The sequence below is a fragment of the Anolis carolinensis genome, chromosome 1 (assembly GCF_035594765.1).
Source record: "Anolis carolinensis isolate JA03-04 chromosome 1, rAnoCar3.1.pri, whole genome shotgun sequence".
Lineage (NCBI taxonomy): Eukaryota > Metazoa > Chordata > Lepidosauria > Squamata > Dactyloidae > Anolis > Anolis carolinensis.
This window is the reverse complement of record NC_085841.1, coordinates 180,183,597-180,206,871: the sequence shown is the minus strand read 5'-3', so window position 1 is coordinate 180,206,871 and position 23,275 is coordinate 180,183,597. Positions and strand designations below refer to the sequence as shown.

Sequence of the window (23,275 nt, the reverse complement as noted above, 5' to 3'; positions counted from 1 at the left end):
AGAGCTTTCTTTGTCGGTTGCATTTGAGGAAAGTAACTTAAATATATTTATATATTTAATAAATACATATATGAGTAGCCTTTGAGCAACAATTACAGGCTAACATCATTGACATTTTACTTCTAAATCCATATTGGTAGAATTTCCATTCCAATGCCAAATATTATTCCAAATACTATCCTCATTTTTTAGAGTATTCTATGACTACTAGAAGGAGTTGGATGCAGAGCTTTATTGCACAAGGCAGGAAAACGGGCATTGCAGCCATGTGCATCCTGATGCCGCTCTACCTCTTATCCTTAATCCTCTGAGATTCTTTTATCCTTAGCTCATGACAGGTAAAACTCATCAATAAACTCTCGATCCCCAATGTTCCCATCTGCTACCTGAATGTGATGTGTCTCTTCCACTTCAGTGCCAGCAGGCCAGTAATGAAGGGAAATCAAGGGGTGGAATTCTCCTGTTCTCCTCCTCTTGCCATTTTTTTTCCTTTTATATTTTTAATTTATATTTCAATTTTTTTGTTTTTAAATGCTGGAATTCCACAATTGTGCTAAAAATAAAAAGAAAAGAAAATTACGGAACAGCAGTTGTGTGGAAAGCATTATGGGGGTGTGCAGAGGTACAATTGCAGGACCACAAATTGATAAATTAACACAATTGTGCTAATGAAGAAGGGTATGTTCAATGCAGTATATATCCATTATCAATGATAAAATGACTGTAATGAGTTTGTGCGATAAAGTCCAAACAGCTACTGGGCAACAGCAATAGATAATGTCTTAGCAAACGAAGTGAAAGCTGCACTCAGAAATAAGTCACCAAGAAGAAATGACTAACCAAGAGAGCTGTTTCAAGCTACATAGACAGAATTCACTCAAATTCTTACTAAAACTTGTAAACATATCATATGCAAAACTGAATGAGACTTTGAGGAAGGAGGAAAAACTGGAAGTAGAAACACCAGCAATTTAAGACCCCATACTACTACTAGTCACAGTGGTGCAGCAGGTTAAACCACTAAGCTGCAGAATTTGCTGACCAGAAGGTCGGCGATTTGAATCCACGGAACGGGGTGAGCTCCCATTGTTAGCGCCAGCTTCTGCCAACCTAGCAGTTCGAAAACATTCAAATGTGAGTAGATCAATAGGTACCACTTCAGCAGGAAGGTAACAACATACCATGTAGTCATGCTGGCCACGTGACCAAGAGGCATCTACGGACAATGCTGGCTTAGAAATTGAGATGAGCACCACCTCCCAAAGTTGGACTTGACTAGATTTAATGTTAACGAGAAACCTTTGCCTTTACTGCTACTACTAGAAATAGTAAGGTAAAAGATAAAGGTTTCCCCTGATGTTAAGTCCAGTCGTGTCCGACTCTGGGGGTTGGTGCTCATCTCCATTTTTAAGCCGAAGAACCGGCATTGTCTGTAGACACCTCCAAAGTCATGTGGCCGGCATGACTGCATGAAATGCCATTACTTTCCCGCCGGAGCGGTACCTATTGATCTACTCACATTTGCATGTTTTCAAACTGCTAGGTTGGCAGAAGCTGGAGCTAACAGCGGGCGCTCACTCTGCTCCTCGGGTTTGAACCTGGGACCTTTCGGTCTGCAAGTTCAGCAGCTCAGTGCTTTAACACACTGAGCCACCAGAGGCTCTAGTAGAAATAGTAGGAAATGGCAAAAACAGCTACTGAAGAAAGTGTAAATGCAGGTTTATAGCTGAGTATTAAGAAAATAGAAATTATGAACAGAGATGATTTATATAATTTTAAAATAGATATTTAAGGCATTGAGGTAATCAGCTGTTTCCTATACCTTGTCTCAGTCATGAATAAAAAATGGAGACTGGAGTCTGGAAATCAGAAGACGACTTGGAAAGGCAGCTCTGAAAGAATTAAACAAGATATCATTGAATACTAAAGCTAGGATTGCCCATGCCAACATATTTCTAATGTCTACATATGGTTATGAGATCATCTTGAATCCTGATTCTCTCTTCTTTGGCATTAATTTCCCTTCCTTTCTGTGTAACCATTTTCTCTCTTTTCATCCAAATATATAAAGATGAAAAACACGAAATGAAACACCAAAGTCATTTCCCACTTCTCTTAAGCATAACATTGGTGAATAATCATCAGATACAGTCTGCCACCCAGCTACAAATCCACTTCACATCATTTAGCCCACATTTTCTCTTCTCTGTGTCTTCTCCCTGGTTCTCTCTGCTGCTGAAATGGAGTGCCATGGAGTCCATCACATAAGGAAACTTCCGGTGGTGCTCCGTATTACCCGACTCCAAATGGCAGAAAGCAGGGGAAAGAAAGACCTCTACAGGGAAAGGATGTGGGATGGCAGGAGACGGACCTCGATGGGAGGGAATAAAGAAAGACGCTTCCCTCTACTGTCCCACATTGTCTCCCCCTTTTCCCCACTTTCCCCTGCTTCCCTCCACTTATGTGATGAGGTTCTTAATATCACAGGTTCTTGGATAAATTTGGACAGCAATGTTCAGTTAATGACCAAAGGCTTGCATATATTCCATGAAATCACAAACGGTTTTACTTTCAGTTCATGACCTTATTTATTTATTTATTGCACTTATACCCTACCTTTCTTCTGTTTAAAGTTCTCCAAAGATGAAGAACACCTCACTATGAGAAAATCTTTAAAATTTAAAAGGGAGATAACAGATAGAAAAAATAGAAAATTAAACATTCACAATCAAACAATCAGTGGTCAGAATATTTTTATGCTTTAGTCATATATAAACTTGCGGAGTATTCAACTCCAAGAAAATTTTGTCCTGAATACATACTCAGCATATCTCAATGTTTATACCCACATTTGTGACCAAATCTTATGTTTCCCTCTTCACCGCTTCTCTCTTTTTCCTCTTTTTTTTCAAACAGAATTGCAATTATAAAATTCAGGAACTAAAAAGAAAAACTCAGTGAAAGTAAAAAATTCAATGGCAGGAGGTGTGAGGGATCATGGATTTTGTCATATGTGTATATAGATGATTCATTTACTGGCAAATGCTGCTCTCTAGCAAAGTTCTCCTGTCAGTTAATATAATGTACATAAATACAGAACAAAACATAAACCATTTAACTAAAATGTCATCAAATATGGCAACATAAGAAGAAGTATAAATTAAATCCACAGTTTTTGAAACTGAGAGGCCTACTAGTAAACCCATCATCCTTTCTTTGCCCCCCCCCCCCCTCAAATTACAGACTTCAGATCTGCATTCCATTGATTTACCAAAGGACAAATAATGTCAGGCAGTTCTTATACCAAAACAAAATTTCAATTTTGTTTACCTCTTCAGTAGTCCGGCATGATGTCAGTTACCATTTAGCTAGGCCAATAGTATTGATATTTGATGTCAGTTCTTATTCATTACTGAGCCAAATGATTCAAGAGTTAGATGTTTTAAATGTCTCTACAGATGGCAAAAACAACCAAGGGTCTGCCTCACTATAGTTGACAGACAGAACCAGGAGAAAGCACAGAATACAAAATCAAAAATGAACCTGAGATTATTTATGTATTCAATGCTTTGCATAAACTCAAAGTCAGACATTCAGAAAGGTTATTTAATAATTTTAAATATATGCAATTAGAAATTCTGAAGGACTAATAGGGTCTTCCTTAGTTGATTGATGCTATTACTTGCACAGTGTAATTAGAAAGTAAGGTGACAAAGAAATGCAAGTACTACTCTTGTTATTATCACATTTACTAAAGGCGTTTTAAAAATGAGAATCCATTTGAGAGCAACATTATTAACATTGGTTGCATGGGAAAACATAGGACTTCTCAACAGATTTCCTAATTTTTCCATGATCTTGGTGTCGATTATGGAAATCAGAAATGTAGAGAACATGACAAAGAGAGCTGGAAAATTTTGCTGCTTTCAGGTTTAAGGAAATGTAACATAGAATCATAGAGTTGAAAGGGACCACAAGGGCCATCCAGTCAAGCCACATTGTGACACACAATCAAAGCACTCCCAACAAATAGTCATTCAGTCTCTGTTTAAAAAATCTCCACCATTCTCTGATATAACATGGCTTTGTATTGATATATAGTACATTTGTACAGTAAATAGTTCCAAGTTAATGTGTGGAGTGATTAAGGCATGGAATGTCTGAATGAAAGTATGTATTTATATATGGAATTGATAGTGATTAGCTAAGAACATGAGTGGGGAGATGATCAGAAGTTGACCAAGAAGAAGCAATATCTTCTGGGCTTCATCCTCTCCCACATTAGAATTCCTTTTCCTTTTGGGGCATATCTTAATTAGATGGTAAGCCCAAGAACAGGGAACTGTTTCGTATTTGTTTTACCATAAAATAATGGCACTGTATAAATAAATAAATTAATTAATCAGTTTGGAAAATGGTGTTGTGTTCAATGTTGAAAGTGGTCATGGCTGAGGAGAGCAAATCATATCTGAGAGAGTCCTACCTACCACTACCCATGGAATGATGGACCGGAGAGAAAAAGGAGTTAAAAAAAAACCCTCAGTGTTTATCTGTCATTGAGCCCATTTGGGGAATTTGTCTGCTGATCTCTACCAGAGATTCCAAGATACCTACTTTTTTCTACCTTTTAGTGTATGTGATCTCCATTGAGAATGGCATGAACATTGGGCTTAACCTCTACAGCCAGTTGACAACTGACATGGCTTAATCATATGGAATCTTGGGATTTGTAGCTTGGCGAGGCACTAATATTCTGGCAGAGAGGACTAAAGACCTTGTAAAACTCCAAAAATTCCATAGCATTGAGCCATGGTAATTAAGATTGTGACAAACTCCATTCATTCTATAGTGTAAATGCACCCAGAGAAGAGGAAATATTTGAACAATATATGCTAAAATTGTCAGTTGGCATGTTCATAGCATAGAGAGCGGATACAGATGTGACCTCTAACTGCTTGTACTTAGAAACTTACTTCTACTTGATATATAGTGGAAATGCATTGGGAGTATAGAGAGCTGCCATCTGAGATGTCATTATCTACTTTATTAAAGGAGTACGATCACAGTCAATGCTTGATGGAGTAATGGTCTTTCATGTAAGGATGGCATCTAAGTCACAACACTCTTCAGAAAGCTCCAGCAGTTATCATTCTTTCCCTCATCTGACTGCATAACTCGTAGATTGAAAGACACTGCTTTGATGGCTAAAAAGAAAAATAAATTGATTGGCTTAAGCTTCTTCTTCTTTTTTTTTTTTTTTTTTAAAGAAGCACAGTAGAGGAAGCTGCTCCATAAAGTGCAGTGTCAACTCTCTATAGCACTAACACTGCAGGAAGTGCAGTGATCTTGAGCTCCATATGTAAATTTATGCAAATAATTTTGGCAAGCCTAGCATGTACCCTTCGTTTTGAACACATGAGAAACTTCTTGGTCCTTGATTTACACAGCACGGTGGAAGGCGCATGTGGATTTGTCCCGAACAAACAAGAGGAGAATAATCAAACCATTATTTTAAAAATTCTAGCAAAGAGAAGGAGAATTTCTCATTTTCATTCACATATATATGCATTTTGTTTGTACTATTACTATTGCCACTTGTTTATTAAGAGTATTTATTTCTCCTCAGCCACCCAGTTCCCCAATTTATCATGGAAGAATGCTTCATTTTCCACATTTTATATAAAAAATGGGCTTCAGTGGCTTGTAAAGTTAACTGGCTGTTTGAGAAGAGCTTACAGCCTGGCAAGGAGACAAGGAAATGGAGTGGGGAGGATGTGGTATTTACATCATAGTTCTGATATGTCTTAAAGCCCCTGGAGGGTCATATTTAGCCACTGAAGAAGTAAATAAATAAACATTTTGCTTAGAAAAATAAATCTCAATGAGACACCTAGATGGACATTGGGTGTAGATTATCTGAAGAATTATTTTCTTAAGTTACAGTCTTAGGGCTTATCTGTACTGGCCACTTTGACAGTGATGCTCTGGAAGTAATGCTCTGACTTATCCCTAGAGGTGACCACTCACTCCATCTCCAGGCCACAATGTGTCAGAATCCAGCCAATTCAAGACCAGCTCGATGCCATCTCCTTCCTTCTCGGCAGTTCTGCTCAGTGATGTCAACATCATGGAGCTCTGCAACTACCCAAAAATAGCAATGACATGACTGCAACCCATCTATTTTCCCTATGCTGATGAGTGCAGGGAAAAAGGGACAGTGATGGCAGCCCACGTGGACAGTGGCTTGGTCCACATTGGACTCAGTCGTGCTTTCCTTAATGTGGGGTCAAACCAAATTAATCCCATTTAACCTGTGATAAGGACCCTGAATGTCCTGAAGAAAGTTAGTAGCCCCTTCACGGTGAGTGTCGGCTATTCAGCCATGTAGACAACCCCTTAAGCACACTTACTAAGCACACTTACTGGGCACATACAGACATATTTCAGAGTGGGCATGTATAAGATTGCACTGTTCTGGCTACTTCAGTGTGCAGCATCATTTTAAATCTATTTTCAGTGCAAGCTCAATGGCTTTGTTTGATTCTTCTATATGTTTGGCCTGATGCTGGTGTGCTTCCCTGCTGTGTCCTCCCAATCAGCTTGTGCCATTTTTTCTGCCCCAGTCAAGAGGCATGCCAAGCCCTCATTTATCTTGTCTGAAGTTAATAAGATTCACCTAGTAGCATGAGTGAGCAGTAATTGCTCTGCACCTAAATTTATGCATGTGTATGTGTTGAGGGGGTTTCAACAAAGGAGCTGTGAATTTTATAAATAGTCACACTATTACATCCTCATTACAGTACCGCATATCAATCAGGGTGGCTGCACTATAAACATAGTGCAAGCACAAAAATGAAAGGGAAAGCTCATGGCTTCAGTTCAGGCTATGTCTTTAAAAGGAAGCACTGTTTTTCCATTGTGCTGTATGGGTCACAATTGCTACAGAAGGAGGCAAGAAGGGAGATATTATCATAAAGGTGAAATGGCTACTCCTTGCCAGAAGCAACAATTGTTTCAGGTTTACCTTAGGCATCTCCAAGGCGCACATCAAGTCTGACCAGGTTATGCATCATTCTTTTTATGAAAAAGACAGATACATGAAGAAACTAGAGCTACTTACAAAATTTCTCACATCCCAGTTTAATTTTCAATTGCTGTTGCGTAGCACTGGTGTGTCAGCAGTCTGCTTCTCTTTTGATTCAAATTTCCAGGCATTTTTCATACTGTTGCAGAGTAGTTTGTCCATTTTCATAAATTTGCCCTTATTGTGAGTATACCTTTACTAGGTAGACCTTAACTAATACAATAAAGCTACCTTTCTTGGATGGCTTAGGGCAGGGGTTGCCAAACTACTGCTCTGCAAGGTCATTTGCCCAGCCCCCATCCTAAATTTTAGACTTCAGGTCTCCCTGATCTGAAATGACTTGAAGACACACAACAACAACAATCCTAATTAATTTGACTATCTCATCAACCAAAAGCAGGCCCACACTTCCTGTTTAAAAACTGGTTAGCTTATGTTGGTTAAAATGATTCTACATTTTAAATATTGTATTGTTCTTTAAATTCTTTTGCATTACAAATATGTGCAGTGTTCATAAGAATTCATTCATATTTTTTTTCAAATGGTAGTCCGGTCCCCCAACAGTCTCAGGGACCATGAACTGGCCCTCTGCTTTAAAGGTTTTTAGATCCCAGGCTTAGAGTCTGGAGAGGGCAAATCATCAGAAAAATCAAGTCTCAGATTAAAGTGGTATAAACTTTTCCTCCAATGTAGAATCCCACTGAGTCTGGTGTTCTTCAAGTCATACTTGTCTGAAGTAGTGGCATGGTTTTATGAAATCATTATCTCCTGCCACTCTCCTTCTTGAAGCAAAAGAGATTGAATAATAAACTCAGCTCATGTTCTATAAACATGTCTACACTCTCATTAATTTCTTGACTGTTGCAACAAACCTATATCTATCACAGGGACAGAGAATAGCTTTCACCAGAACTAGATTCGAGCAATTTAATTCTATGGTAAGAACAGGATGATTTCAAAAAAAAAAAAAAATTACCATGAATGAACATGCATCTGTGTATATTTTGTTTGATTGTTGCTGCGTGGGCATGTGTGACTAATGCCTTCCACCAGTGAACCCAAGTATGACACACACACACACACACACACACAGTATTGGGATAACAAATGGCCACAACTTGTTTATTGCTTTCGGAAGAGAATCAGGATTGGCAGCCATGCATGGATCCTGGATACGGGATCGGGCAGCTCACTGCTGTCTAATACCGCTTAACTATGCCAGGGGATGTTACTGTTACCGAGCGGCACAATACCAGGATCCCATCACCATCACACCCCTGGAGAACCACCGGACCTTCCCCCTCCAATGGGCGGTGGGATAAGCAATCCAGATCTAGGGCCCATGCCACACACTGGCAAGGTGTGACAAAGGAACAATGCTCAACAAAAACCATGGAACATAAAAAACATTTATGAAGGGTAAGTGGGCTGGGACACTGGAAGGCAGGCTGCTCGGCGCGGCCTAGCACAGCCTTTAAAAAGCTGCCTGAAGCTTGGGAGGCAGCTGGCCCCAGCCAATCAGATAGTGAGCAGGGGCTACCTCTGATTGGCCAGCTACCTCACCAGCAGAAATTTCTCCCACCTCCAAGGGGGCTTCTGGGAAGAAGTAGCCCCCACCAATGCCATGGCAGGCGGGAAAATGCCTGCCGCCACAACATCTCTGCCCGGTAAGTCAGGCAGAGCATTATTTATTTATTTATTTATTATTTACAGCGTTTATATTCCGCCCTTCTTACCCCGAAGGGGACTCAGAGCGGATCACATTACACATATAGGCAAACATTCAATGCCTTTTAACATAGAACAAAGACAAACAAACATAGGCTCCGAGCAGCCTCGAACTCATGACCTCCTGGTCAGAGTGATTCATTGCAGTTAATTGCAGCTGGCTTGCTCTCCCGCCTGCGCCACAGCCCGGGCCCAAGGCAATAAATAAATAAATGCCAAGGCAAGATCTCAATGTTTACATCAACTTTTGTTAAGAACAACCAACTGGGACCTAATTGTCAAACTGTCATATTTTCTTTCTGGGGAGAATCTACAGTCAGTTCACTGCATAGCCAAATTTATCATAAAAGCCAGCCACCTGAGAGCTCTATCTCAGAAAATGGGGTGATGAACTTATCTAAATTCTCTTTTACACTCATCACTCTACTCCCCCTGATTTCATTTTCTAATTTAATCCCATTTTACCAAATTTATTATTTAATCAAGTTACATCATGTTTTAATTTATTTTAGTTAACGGTTACAAGAGTTTTAGCATAGTGATTAGTGTCTATTTGTCTTTTTTTGTTTTTGTCTTTTAATGTTGGTCAATAGATTAATCAATAAACAGATCTATGTGTACAAATGTGTGTATTTGGAAGATATTGGATTGTTCATGGCTCCCTGGCATTGAAATATGTATTGCTTTTTGTCTGTCATCCAGTTAGCTTCAAGACAACATTTGTTCCACCACTTCTTTTTTATCTTCCTTGCTTCCCAGGATCCAACTACAGTAGAGTCTCACTTATCCAACATAAACGGGCCGGCTGAACGTTGGATAAGCAAATATGTTGGATAATAAGGAGAGATTAAGGAAAAGCCTATTAAACATCAAATTAGGTTATGATTTCACAAATTAAGCACCAAAACATCATGTTATACAACACATTTGACAGAAAAAGGAGTTCAATACACAGTAATACTATGTAGTAATTACTGTATTTACGAATTTAGCACCAAAATATCACGATGTATTGAAAACATTGACTACAAAAATGCGTTGGATAATCCAGAACGTTGGATAAGCGAGTGTTGGATAAGTGAGACTCTACTGTACTACTATTTCTCCAACTCCTCCATTATAAGTCTTATTTACTTCCTTTGTGTTAGTTTTGTATATACGGGACATCTTTTTATAGATGGATAGAAGGAAACATAGTGTATTTTTTCTAGTGTGTCAATGTGGTAGTAGACAGTGCACAACCTTTCTTATGCAGCACTATTCGAGTGGGTTTTATTTAATTTTCTAGCAGTTCTTTATTGCAAGCAGTGCTTCAGTAAATATTGATGTAATGCACTCTCATTCTTTATCCCCTTACTAAACACATTTGCTGGGAACTAAATCATATGGAACATGGTATAACTTTCCTCTCAATAAACATAGAAGATAGCTTCTGTATTGGACATGTATCAGTGGTGGTACTATGCCTTAGTGGTTGTGCCTCAGTCTTTTCCATTTTTTTCCTTTATGGATGAAGTGTGTTGTTATCTACATGAATGTATGGCAAATTATGCTAAAGTTGCGGTCTGTGGATAGCCCTTTGGTTTGCTGATGGCTTTCTAAACCAAAAATCAATTGTTTCATAAAAAGAAAAAAAGGAAAAAAAAAAGATAATTTTACTAGGTGCAGATTTGTGGCATTTGTCTCATCAGGTCAGTATTCATGTGCCCTTTGCTTTTCTACCATATAGAAGATCAGAATTGATATTTCTCCCACATAACTGATAGAGATAGTTCAAAAGAACATTGCTATTAGGTTACCAGAGTTTAAACCTTAGAGTGCTCTACTTTGTATTTAATTTCTTTCTTAAACAACACACAAGGAAATCACACAGCTCAATGCTTCAGAGCTCCATTATGCTGTTGCGTAAAGCTGATTTTGCTGTGTGACAAGTAGCATCAATAGACGATAACAGAGAGAAAGGCACCGAGCCTTACTAAATAGCAACATTTATGGGGGTGAAAATGTAGAAGGCATCCATGAGGAAACTAGATGCTGATTTAAGTTTAATAAAAAGAAAAAAAAAATGAAATGCTGCCAAAATCAGAAGGCTTTTGTAGCAATTTAAGATGCTGATCCAGTAAATGATTATTTCTCTTGCTCAAACGGGAATGTAAGGTATGTCTGTTTTCTTTAATGTTTCTTTCTAACAGGATTTCTTTGAATGTTTTATTCTTCCTCACTGAAAAAGATTTGATATTTTTTTCAGGTTTATATATTCTGACTATATGGGAACAGAAATATTGTGCAAAATACCTACACAAAGAATTCAAAGAAATGCCCAACTACAAGTTTCATGCATTAAAGTTGGGTTTTGTCCCATCTGTCCTCCATCTCCCAGTATGACAGGACCATCAGCTTCTGAGACAGGGTTTCTAAGAGCAGATTGTGAAATGGCAAGATGATCTGCTCTTCAAACTGAGTAATCCCAGTGGACAGAACTGAATCATTGAATGTGCTTTAAATAGCTTTTTATATCCCTGCCTATATTGCTATAAAGTAAACTTGTTTAATAGTAAAGTGATTTAAAATGTCACTTCTTCTGATGTGGTGCTACTGACAAAGCTCAGCTGAGCAAGGATCAGAAATGAAACTCAGGGATTCAAAAACACACCTCAGAAAAGAGGGAGGCTTTTAAAATCTGCCAAATCCTTCTCAGCTCAGACCACACTTTGAGCCTGCTGTGACTTCTCTGTGTTTATTCCTCCTGTCTTTCAGAAGACCTTCCTACTAGTTCCAAAATATACTGCCTCATCCATTTACCAGGTGGGGGTGAATGAGCAATAGGAGACGTATATAGTGTTAGAAAGAGGCAATATTTTCTTTCTCCTTTCAACTTTACTACGCTGATTATTAGCAGCATGCTAGGATAATGAACCTCAGTAATTCACAGTAGATAACTGTCAAAAGGAATTTCTCAGACTGGCTTAGTAAAAACAACAATAACAACCTTTCTCCATCTTTTTTGGGTAGTAATAGATAAGTCAACCCAAGGTGACTTTGGACTTCATCCTACCACTGGGAGGGAGATCAGAGGAAATATCGTCTTCTTTGCATGGCGTTTCATGTCACTTCATCTCCAACCAACCAGAGACCTTATGTACTCCCATCACACATGTTTTCTTTCTCTTGTTTCTACATCATTAATTTGCTTTGCTGTCACAAGGGAGGGTGTAGGCTCCTCCCAGTTCTTCCCCCTCATGTGTGTGTGTGGTGTGGTGTTTTTTTTTTAAAGTAGAAGTCCTCTATCTTGTGACAAAATGGAAACAGTATTATTAAAATATTAATATAGGAATTTGCCGTTCTGTTTTCTGCTTTTAAAGTAATGGCAATAACTGTAACTTTGGGGCGCATTTATTGACTGCCCACAGAAAAAAATCACAAAACAGAAAGAACACAGAAAAAAAATTAATTTCCATCATACTTCAATTTTGTCATTTAAATAGTTTCATTCATTCATTCATTTTAACCTATCTCTATGTGCAGGGAACCATCTGGAGTTGATTCTTAGGTGGCTTTAAAATACTCACATTTCAAAACACTTTGGAAATGGGCTTAAATGAGGAACACAAAGAACAATCTTGCATCATATGGAGTCCATGGCTCTCCATGTTTTAAGTGTCTAGAAACCTTTAGAGAGGCATTGTGTGATAAAGTCCTTTGAGAGAGATGGTATCTTGATTTGTGGCTTTGGTTCTCACCTGATAAGAATGAGGTAAAGAGTTAAGGGTGATGTCTTCAAACAATAGGTAGTCTGTGGTCCAAATGGAAGTGCCCCACCTTGCCACCCCTACTGCAACCAGAATGCACCAATACTGCACATAATTTTTTTAATGTTTACTAAAACTTTATTGTTTGATTTGTTTTAGTAGGCTGGATATGTTACAGTGAATTGGGATTTACAGAGGAAAGTGAATGGGTTGCTAATACAATTTCTGTGCTTTAATAAGCTTAAGAATCTATGTGGTGATTGCAAGAAATTCTCATATACAGCCTTGAACGTGGTTTCAGTCATACAATAAGGCTGAAATTCTGTGCACACATACTTGTATTAAACTCAGTGGGGCTAATTTTTGAGTAAAACCCTTCCAGCCCATACATTTGTGACCCAGTATCATATGCCTACTTTTTCTAATAGGAACATTTGGCGTTACCTAGTAAACCTCATGGTGATATATAACATTGTTGGTTTTCATAACATTTAGATTTAAGAAAGTAAGCATGACCAAAAAAGGGGAACATGAGGCTACCAGTGTTCCCATCTAAATCACTTCTCTAGCAAATAATATTAACCTGAAACAATGAAAATGGAATGCCTCAGGAAATGAGTGATATTAAGATGGCTACTGTAAAATTCAGAGGAAAGTTAAAGCTAAGGAGGAAAAGGATTACATCTGAACCTTCCACCTTCTCTTCTGCTGTGTCCATGGTTGACCAAATAGGTCAGTTCCAAAAGAAAATCTTGAATCAAAGCATGGATGAATGTATTAAATAAATGCACTGTATAGGTTAATATCAGTATAATGTCATGTAGGCTCCAGAAACTCTGACTGGATCTACACTGCCATATAATCTAATTTCAGAATGCAGATTAATTGTATTGAACTGGATTATATGAGTTTATACTACCATATAATCCAGTTCAATGTAATTAATCTGCATTCAGAAACTGCATTGTATGGCAATGCAGATCCAGTCTCTGTTTACTTCATGACAAATTACTGCCCTGAAAAATCAATCTTAAAGTCTTTGTGTATGCTTTTCTTTTCTGTTCCAGTTACGGTAGTATGACAGATTTGTATGAAGTCCTAATTTCCTTCTGAAATACATTCCTCTAATATTCCAAAATGCCATCCATTTTTGGTATATTTGTTAAAGAGAAATCCTAAGGTTCAAAGGACAGCAATGAAATAAATGTAGTTATCCAGATAGGTCTTTACAAATAACATATCCCCATTCTTTTACAGGGTGATACTATTGTTTCCTGTGACTCTTATGGGGTCATGAAACTGTGGGATGTTCGGAAAGGTTTACCAATGGTCTCAATTGATGCTGGCCCCCATCCTGCCAATCAAGTGACCTTTGACCCATCTGGTAAGATCTTTCTTGAAACTGGAAGCTTTGAATATTGCTCTTTCATTGTTTTTGTTTTCTTTAAAAAAAATGTGCCACTATGTTGAAATGTTGAGAGCAATTTAGAAACAGATTATCTCTGCTTCCCCCACTGCTGCCGCCACCATCACCACTGCATTTAGCACATTATTCAAGCTCAGTTCATAATTTAAGGGTTTATTTCACATGAAAATGTGCAGGTCACACCATGCCCTAAACTCCGCTTCTGCCTTTTGTCTCAGCTTTTTTCATAACTATAGAGCTAGGTTGGAGTGCAGCAGCATATGATGGTATCACTTTGACTACAGCTGGAGATACAATTTTGCAAACCATCTCCCAATATCAAAAGATGATTGGGTGGATGGAATATCCCTGAAAATGTAAAACACTGGGTGCAAAAGTTTTAGGTCATCCGTAAGACTATAATGCTTATTTTCCATTTGAAGGAATTTTGCTTCAGATGAACATTCAATATTAAATCCATGCTTGGAGTCTAAATGGTGCAGCCTATTTCATTCCCTTATTCAAGCTCAGCAGCAAGTTTAAAAAGTGGGGGGAAAGTAAAAAGGGTAGTGAACACTTGCTATTAATTAAAATCAGTGGTGCTAACAATGATGTAAGCCTAGAAGGTATGCAAAGAGATCTTGTAGCCCCTTAGATACTAATGAAGAGCATGAAGTGGGTAGCATAAGCTTTTGTAGACTAAATCTACTTCCTCAGATGTAAGCCTGCACAGTAAACATAAAGATTGTCTACATGTTTTATTCATTTTTCCTCTCTTTTCTGCCACTTGAATGCTTATACAAGTATTCATAAGCTACTCTTGGAAAATATTATTCCTCTTAGAGCTGACTTCATTCATGCCATAATACATGGTCTGAAACTCACAAGGAAATGAAATATATCTACAGCACCATCATTTTTGCACCCTCAGCTATTTATAACAATGTGTCACCTGTGTTGTAAATGACTTTCCTTTTATTTTAAAAAAGTAGCCAATTTGCAAATAGAATAAATGTATGTTATGTGGGACATTAATCTTCATTCCTAAACCTGAGTAATCAGACAGAATAACATACAGAAGACACCACTACCTCCCCAGCCCACTCCGTATATGCGTTTTAGTTTTATTTCAGAATTAGAGACTTGTCGCTTTGAGTTTTGAGAGTGAATATATATGTTTACACACAATTTGCAGAAATCCATGAAAAAGGGGTTCGAAGGTTCCATGACTTTTTGAGTAATATTGATAGTTTTATCCAAACTCTTTCAGTATCTTTTTTTAATTCCTCTGATGACTGTCTAAACCAGTAGTTCTCAACCTGGAATTCCCAGAGGTTTTTGGCCAACAGCTCCCAGAAATCCCAGCCAGTTTACCAGCTAGGATTTCTAGGAGTTGAAGGCCAAAAACATCTGGGGACCCTAGGTTAAGAATGTAAACAGATACCTAAAGAAAATGTATGTATATATGCAACTCTTACCATTCATTAAGAGAAAAGCCACATTGTTGTAATACTCAACTTATGCATAGACCTACTCAGAAGTAAATCTTGTAAAGCTATATTATTAAAGGTACAATGTACTCTTGAATATCTATGAAGAAAATCCAAGCCAAATCAAAAGGTTCCAACAAAGGGATAACGAAGTTTATAGTCTATGCAAGTCTGTCATAAGGAAAGAATAAAGAGAGACAAATGTGTGTGTTTATCCTGGAGCTGTATCCTAATCTTGAGTATGCATCAAGTGGCTGCTTTGGTATGAGTCACAATAAAATAATTCAATGCAAATCTAAAACAAAACAGCTTCTGTGTATTTAAGGATTCTTCATGCAGATACCAGCAAAATATGACAAAGTCTCCTGGGTTGTTCTCCCTTGTTTCACATAAATCTTCTTCAGACATTATGCCTTATTGCCCTTCCTTACATTGTTGTTACTTCATTGTTGTGTGGAGTAGAAAAACTTCCCAAATGCTACATAGAGAAATGAAACAATATACATACAGATATGCAATAGTCCCTAAATTAACAAATGCTTTGAGGAGAAATGCTTTGTTTTCTTTGTGTATACATAGATATCTGTGCATTACTTGCTAAACAGATACCTACCAAAATTTTGCTTCGAAGGCTTATGTGAAATATAAAAGTTGCAATCCTCAAAAATGTCCCTTTTGAACAGGTGGTTGGCAGCATTGTAAACTATATGGGCCAGCACAAAATCTTGGGGTGGGAAAGCAAGCCCATCCTTATGTTCTTCCAGTTGATAGTTCAGGTCCACGCTGAATTATACTGTGGAATTGATGTCAGCACACCTCCAGCTTTGCTTAAAGGGTCTGTGTATGCCTTGTGCAAGAGGAAAAAACTTGTACTTAACACTTGGTTCTTGGTTGCCTTTTTAAGACAAAACAACTGTCCTTCTATTTTACATGTAGAAACCATAGTATTGGAGAGCTTTAGAAAAGTAATGTTTTTCTTTGATGAATGTGATTCCAAAGTGGTAGTTTTCATAGTTACATTAATTTCTTACTTCATAAGAAAGAGGTAGGGAAAAGGAGAAGGAAATAAGAAATATGGCAGCACTTGAGGTTATAATACCACTTGGTAGTGCATTTTATCTGTGAAAGTTCATGTGAAAAAGACAATCCCCCTTTTCATTTTCTCATTTTTTCATTTTTTCTGCTTTACTTGCATTAACTCAGAAATTAGATAAATTCTGCTGAGGAAAAAAACCAGAAGAACATGGGCATTTTTTAGAGGTGAATTCCAAACAATTAAAAAACCATTTCCCCTTTCTTCTCACTTTTTATCCCATTTTTACTCAAAGTCGGCCATCAAAGTGAACATGACCATGTTAAGAAGCTCTGTGAAGGCTTGGGAAGTTGAATTCTTCAAGGCTTGATGCTGCAGTCAGTACACGGGATCATTGTCTGATAAAGTCTCATTACATTTAGTTGGCCTTGGAATTGCAAAGCACTTTTCAGCAAGGGAGAGCAGTGATATTTTCCTAACACTTCTTTTAGCCTGAACTGGAAAAAGTATTCTAGGGTTTGTAAAATTCATTTCTTGCTTGACACAAGATGGAACAAGTTGTTGAAGCTCATTTCAAAGACTAGTTTAGAAGTTCTACATCGGTTTTAGCATACTAAGGCAGTCTACGTGGGGAAACTGTACATTAATCACTATACTTGAGATGAAAATGAGGATACTGAATAAGGACCTCATCTCATGAGTTGCAGAAAGTGGAGGAGGGACATCTTTTTAGAGCAGCATAACGTCCTGTTTAATGATAAAAGACTTCATACCATTTTACAAATCCCATCAGAGGCTGCATGTTTTGCAGCCTTTCTCCAATTCTGTTCTATGTTCTGAACTGCCACACAAGAGAGCGTAGTCCCCATCCATTCTTCGTCTTTTTTTACTTGGGGAAAACTCTGAAATTGTGGAAGTCTGAAATGTTGCAGCACTTGAGAGATGGGATTTCAGAACTCTGCAGGCAAACAGTAACCAAATTCTGCAATTTATACATTTTACCTTTTGTAAATATTACTTTAGTTTGGAATTATGGAACCTTTATTACAATGACATTAATACTTAAACCTGACCTTTAAGCACTACATATAAGCACTTCATTAATACTACAGAAGTGAGTACAGTTTGTTCCAACAAAAAAATAATAAAAGATAGCATGCCGCTATTTTGAAACCAAATAATACTAATGGGGTAGAAAATACAGCTATATCAAAGTGGTAATGTCTTTCAATTCTACAATTCCTTTATTACATTCGGTAAATAATAATAAAAAGAACCTGATGGGAAAATTGGAGCATCAGTGCTCAGGAAGAGACTGCCCATAGAAATGCCCATCGCTCCACGTCACTGAAATGAAATGATATGGAAAAATCTGACAAGTCACATCCCATGTGTTTTGTATCATTTCCCCCCCCCCCCATTCCCATGTGCATCAGGAGCTCAGAAGATGATTTTTTTTTTTTTGGTTTCTGTTCCTCCCGTTTCTCGACAGTTCTAAGACAGTTCAAACACAAAACATCATAGATGACAGCCAGAAGTAAGATTTGTGTTCTTTGAAGGGCTCTGTGACACTTTGTCTATGAAAGGTTTTAGAAGTGTATAGAAACAGGGGGAGAGGGATGGGACTTGCATCTAATGAGATCCTAAGAGAAGAAGGAAAGGCTCCCAAATGAGGGAGGGGTATATATTAACTCCTCTCACTAAAAGAGAAGTACGTGCATGTAATGCCTATTTCTAGGTTTGGGCCTGTAAGTTCATTGCTGTGAGAAACTTTGATGTTTGAAAAGAATGATTTCCAGAAAGTGCCATTTAGAAAAGACAAGGATATTCACATGTAGGTATACCTCAGGGACATGTTCTTCTGTACATTGTCTCTTAATCAAATGGGGATGTTTAGTATATCTGCTAATAAAATGGACAAGCTCTTTGTTTAAAAGGGTAGGTGTTTGGCTGAAGTTAGAGCATTGCTATTTCTATTGAATAGCATAACAAAATGATCACAAGAAGTGATCTGAAAGTAGACTGCCCCTTTTCAACATTTAAATTTGAATATATGCAAAAGCAAATCTTTGAAGCTTGCTAAGAATAGTTTCCTCCACAATTCTGAAATCTAAAATATAAATCCCTGCTCATGTCATGCTGCTATCTATGTCTGTCAACAGCTAACTGTCAAAAGAAATTGTACAATTTATAAGTATAACAGATCTCGGCCAGTTTTAATTCAAAAGGATTTTTTGCAGATCTTTTCAAGTTAGGGAGAGACACTTCTCATGTATTTTACTTGTACTAAGAAAAGCACCCGTATATTCAGAGTCACAGTATAAAAAAAAATCCTTGCTTTTCCTGCTGCTATAATTTTTAGGTATGCTGAGATATACATAAAATATTAATAACATGGATCTTAAAAAAGTCAAACATGTATTACTGACTTCAGTGAGAGCTCTTTTATCTGTATAAATTAGGTATTAATCTTGTTAATATTTGCTGAGATGGAGTTCCTTCCTGGTCTTCACATGTTGACATGTTTTTTTCCTCCATGTGTACCTGCAACATAATCAAAATATATATTTATATTATAGAAATAATAGAATTCAAGGTTTACTTCCACTTTTTATCTCCAAAAATACACATGTGTATTTTCCGAAAAATGCAAAAACCATATTTTGAGCCAGATGGTATCATAGCAGTAGAAAAAGCTTATCAGTTCTTCATTATCTAAATTGGCAGAATGGCAAGCCTAAGTGAATGGCTGGCATAAACTACAGTTTAAAATAATGTAGATATAACTAGGGCTATCAATCTCTTGACTTCAGTGCAAGCAAACACACACTTTTTCCCTTGTCAAGGCTTCCCATTTGGTTTCTTTGCAAACTAGCATTTTCTTTTATGGAACACAGCTAGCATGAAAGAAGCGCTCAAAGAAGACAAAAAGAATGAAAGAATCAAGGATTTGTCGGATGGTTCACAATCCATTTTTGGAGCCTTATGGACACATCTATCCATGTTTTTTTGCTCTCATATCATTTCCCATTTAGGAATGAAAGTTGAAACATTGTGTCTATACATACATTTTTGCTAACTATGTTTAACTTTAGACACCATTTGTGAACTGTCTTGTAATCAGAGTTGCAAAGTGTGTCTTGCAGCGAATCGCAGTAAAATGCCAGTGTGGATGCAAAATGACTTTATGCTTCCTTTAAAAATATAATGAAGGTGGGGAAAGACAGTGCATATAGGAAGAACAGATTGTTGCATTGCCTGAAACCTCGTAAGTATGTTTAGTAAATGAACCAGCATCGTGTCTGCACAAATGTATGTTCCTGTCTATGTAAGAATGAATAAATTGTATTGCTACAGCCACAGACCAAGAGTATAAAACTTTAAAAGTTTACAACAAATTTAAAACAGAGGGTTTTTTAAAGTGTCAACATTAAAACCAAAAATCACAACATATCTATGCATGTCTTATATTTCTATCTTCTTCCTTTATCACTCCTATAATGCATGGAGTTATATTTACTCTTGTAATCTTATTTTTCTTTAAAATGTTTAGTTTAGTTCACTAGTTGGGCATCTTCACTGTAGAATTAACGTGGTTTAACAGCACTTTAACTCTCATGGCTCAATACTATGAAATCATTGGAATTGTAGCGTTACATGGTGTTTAGCCTTCTCTGCCAAAGAGTGCTGGCACCTCTCCAAACTGGATTGAGCCACGGCCAAACTGCATTAATTACATCAGATAGATGCACCTTAGAACTCTTCAAGACCTAACGCATTTGTCCTTATTTTGAGGTTAAGTGTAATTTTTGCTGAGATTTTAAAAAAAAAGTGTATGACACATGTTGAGTTGTGCATGCAGTTCTGTCCATGGAAAAAGTCTTCCTCAGCTCATTTCCCATTGCATGTATTGCATCCCCCAAAAGCCACTCCTGGAAGTTGTTGAAAGACCATGTGGAACAGCTTCAGATGTGACTGGGGGAAAGAGCTATGATGGGGAGGGATAAATGAAAATCACTGGTTCTATCTCACATGCAGGTTGAAGTGTCTTCTACTTGCATAAATGAATCTTTGTCTTCAGAACAGCAAGTGACTGTATGGAATTGCTTTGCGGTCTCTCTACTTTGAAAATATTAGCTCCATTGATATTCTCTTTATATTAGTAAGAGGCAAATGTTTCCTTCTCCCAAGTGCAGCAAGATGGGCACTTATTTAATAGAGTCAACATTTGTGATTCCATTTCAGCAGAATTCAATGTTCTTATTTCACAAGGCTGCAAGATTGTATCATAAAATGAAGTTTTGGAAACCACTATGGTGCCATCTAGGTTTCTATATGACATGTCCTATTTGTTGCAGGCTCTTAGCAGAGTGTGACATTATATGATTGCTGCTAAATGAAATTCTTTGAGGAGGTGGGAACAGTTAGAGCTGCAGTGGAGTTGAGCCAAAAGCAACTCAATGGGAAACTAGCTTATAGGACCGGGCTGTGGCGCAGGCTGGAGAGCAAGCCAGCTGCAACAAATCAACAAATCACTCTGACCAAGAGGTCATGAGTTCGAGGCCAGCCCGGTGCCTGCGTCTTGTCTCTGTCTCTGTTCTATGTCATGGCATTGAATGTTTGCCTTTATATGTGCAATTTGATTTGCCCTGAGTCCCCTTCGGGGTGAGAAGGGCGGAATATAAATGCTGTAAATAAATAAATAAAAATAGTCATCATTTTTGACCTCTATGTCTGCAACTTCGTAAAATTTCTGAATTTTGAATATTGCCAGTAGGATGGGCCTCATAGAATCATACAGTTGGAAGAGACCACAGGGGTCATCCAGTCCAATCCCTTGCCAAACAGGAAAAGTACAACCAAATCCTTGTTTTTCTTTAAAATGTTTAGTTTAGTTGGTACTGTTCCATTATCCAGGTGGAGGCCACAAGGGGGCACTAGAGAGAGGAGGCTGGTCCATTTTACGGGAGTGGAGGATGGCTTGAAGGATAAAAACTATTTCCCCCTGTTTTCCTGTTATTCCCCCCACCGATGTCCCTATCGTGGAAACAACCCTCATTTATGACATGGGAAGTGGAGAGGGGAAATATCCAGCAAAAACACAGGAAATAGTCTTCTTCCTTCAACTCCCACCTGAAAAATCAACTAACCTTCTACCTCTAGCACCTCGGAGGAGGAGGTCCACCGGTGAGGCCAATTAGGCGGTTGCCTGTGGCGCATTATTACTGGGGGCGCCATCGAGGCGCCCCGCGTTTGCCGGGAGTCCCGGCCCGCCTAGCCTGCTCCATGCAGTGCCAGGCCAAACCAATCGCTCCGCGCGGCTTTCCGTGTCCGCACGGTTGATTGGAAGGCCTGCACACGCATACAGGCCCATCGACCATGCTTTTTGGGTGATGGGTCTGTGCGTGTGCGCAGGCCTTCCAATTGATTGTGCGGTTGATTGGAAGGCCTGTGCACGTGCACAGGCCCATCACCCAAAAAGCATAGTCGATGGGCCTGTGCGTGTGCGCAGGCCTTCCAATCGCCCCTGTGGATGGGTGGCTGGGCGTGCGCACTCTCCAGGGGGCTGCTGCTGCCACTACCACCACCGCTGCGGGTATTTTTCAGCTATTTGTTTTGGGGGGGGCTTGCCAAAATTCGGGGGGGGTTCTGGTCAGCTACTCCCCAAAATTACCTCGGGATGGCTCTGCACCCCCTTGTGGCCTCTGCCTGGATAATGGAACAGTACCATTTACTCTAGTTGTGCATCTTCACAGATGACCATCCAACCTCTATTTAAAAGCCTCCAAGGAAGGAGCCTCCACCACAATCCCAGGCAGTGAGTTCCACTGTTGACTAGTTCTTATAACCAGGAGGTTCTTTCTAATCTTCAGGTGGAATCTCCTTTCCTGTAGTTTGAATCCATTGCTCCACTGAGTCGTAGTCTCCAGGGCAGCAGAAAACAAGCCTGCTCCTTCTTCCTTATTGCATCCTTTCACATATTTATACATGGCTATCATGTCTCCTCTCAGCCTTCACTCCTGCAGGCTAAACATACCCAGCTCTTTAAGTCACTCTTCATAGGGCTTGGCCTCCAGGTCTTTGATCATTTTAGTCACCCTTCTCTGGACACGTTTCAGTGTGTCAATATCCTTCTTAGATTGCAGTGCCCAAAATTGGACACAATATTCCAGGTGAGGTCTGACCAAAGCACAATACAGAGGCACCATGACTTCTCTTGAGCCTCTTTGCATCTTTATTTCTGAGATGAAAAAGTCTCCTCGCAACTTTAATTCTGGGATGAAAAATTGCATACTTTTCTATAAAAGGATTAAAGAGAGGGACTTGGGAATGGGAAGTTTAAGAAATATGTGTATAGATTGAAATATATTCCTGCCTACATTATTTGCCTAGTGGGTGCATTGGCTTCATGCATTCTCAATACTACATCCATCCTAGTGCAGAGACACCTACAATTAGTAAATTCCCACTTTTGAGCCATTTCCAATTTGTGATGAAAATTCCTTCTTTTCATGCTGAAAGTTGCACAGTTTCATTTTGAAGCCTGGCATGGATTCAAGAGCTTCATCTTGTGATTAGCTTACTCCTGCAGACAATCAGACACTATAGAGCCTTGAAGGTCATCTTATCCTTTCTTCCGTGAAAGCCTTTTTGGAAAAGATCAACAACTTTTGACAGCTTCTGTGCACTGAGTAGATCTTATTCCATTATATTAAAATTGGGAATCAGTTGACTTCACTGATACAATGGAATAAAACGAATGATGTATAATACGTTGTGTTACCA

The 23,275-nt window shown here is 38.5% G+C and overlaps 1 protein-coding gene across 1 annotated transcript in view; it reads left to right on the top strand.

Moving 5' to 3' along the window:
- Window positions 1-23,275, top strand: part of spag16 (sperm associated antigen 16) — a 583,704-nt gene that overhangs the window by 388,837 nt on the left and 171,592 nt on the right. The window contains exon 15 of the mRNA XM_062961030.1: window positions 13,819-13,945. Within this exon, the coding sequence (XP_062817100.1) occupies window positions 13,819-13,945 (127 nt within the window). The remainder of the gene's footprint in view (window positions 1-13,818; window positions 13,946-23,275) is intronic.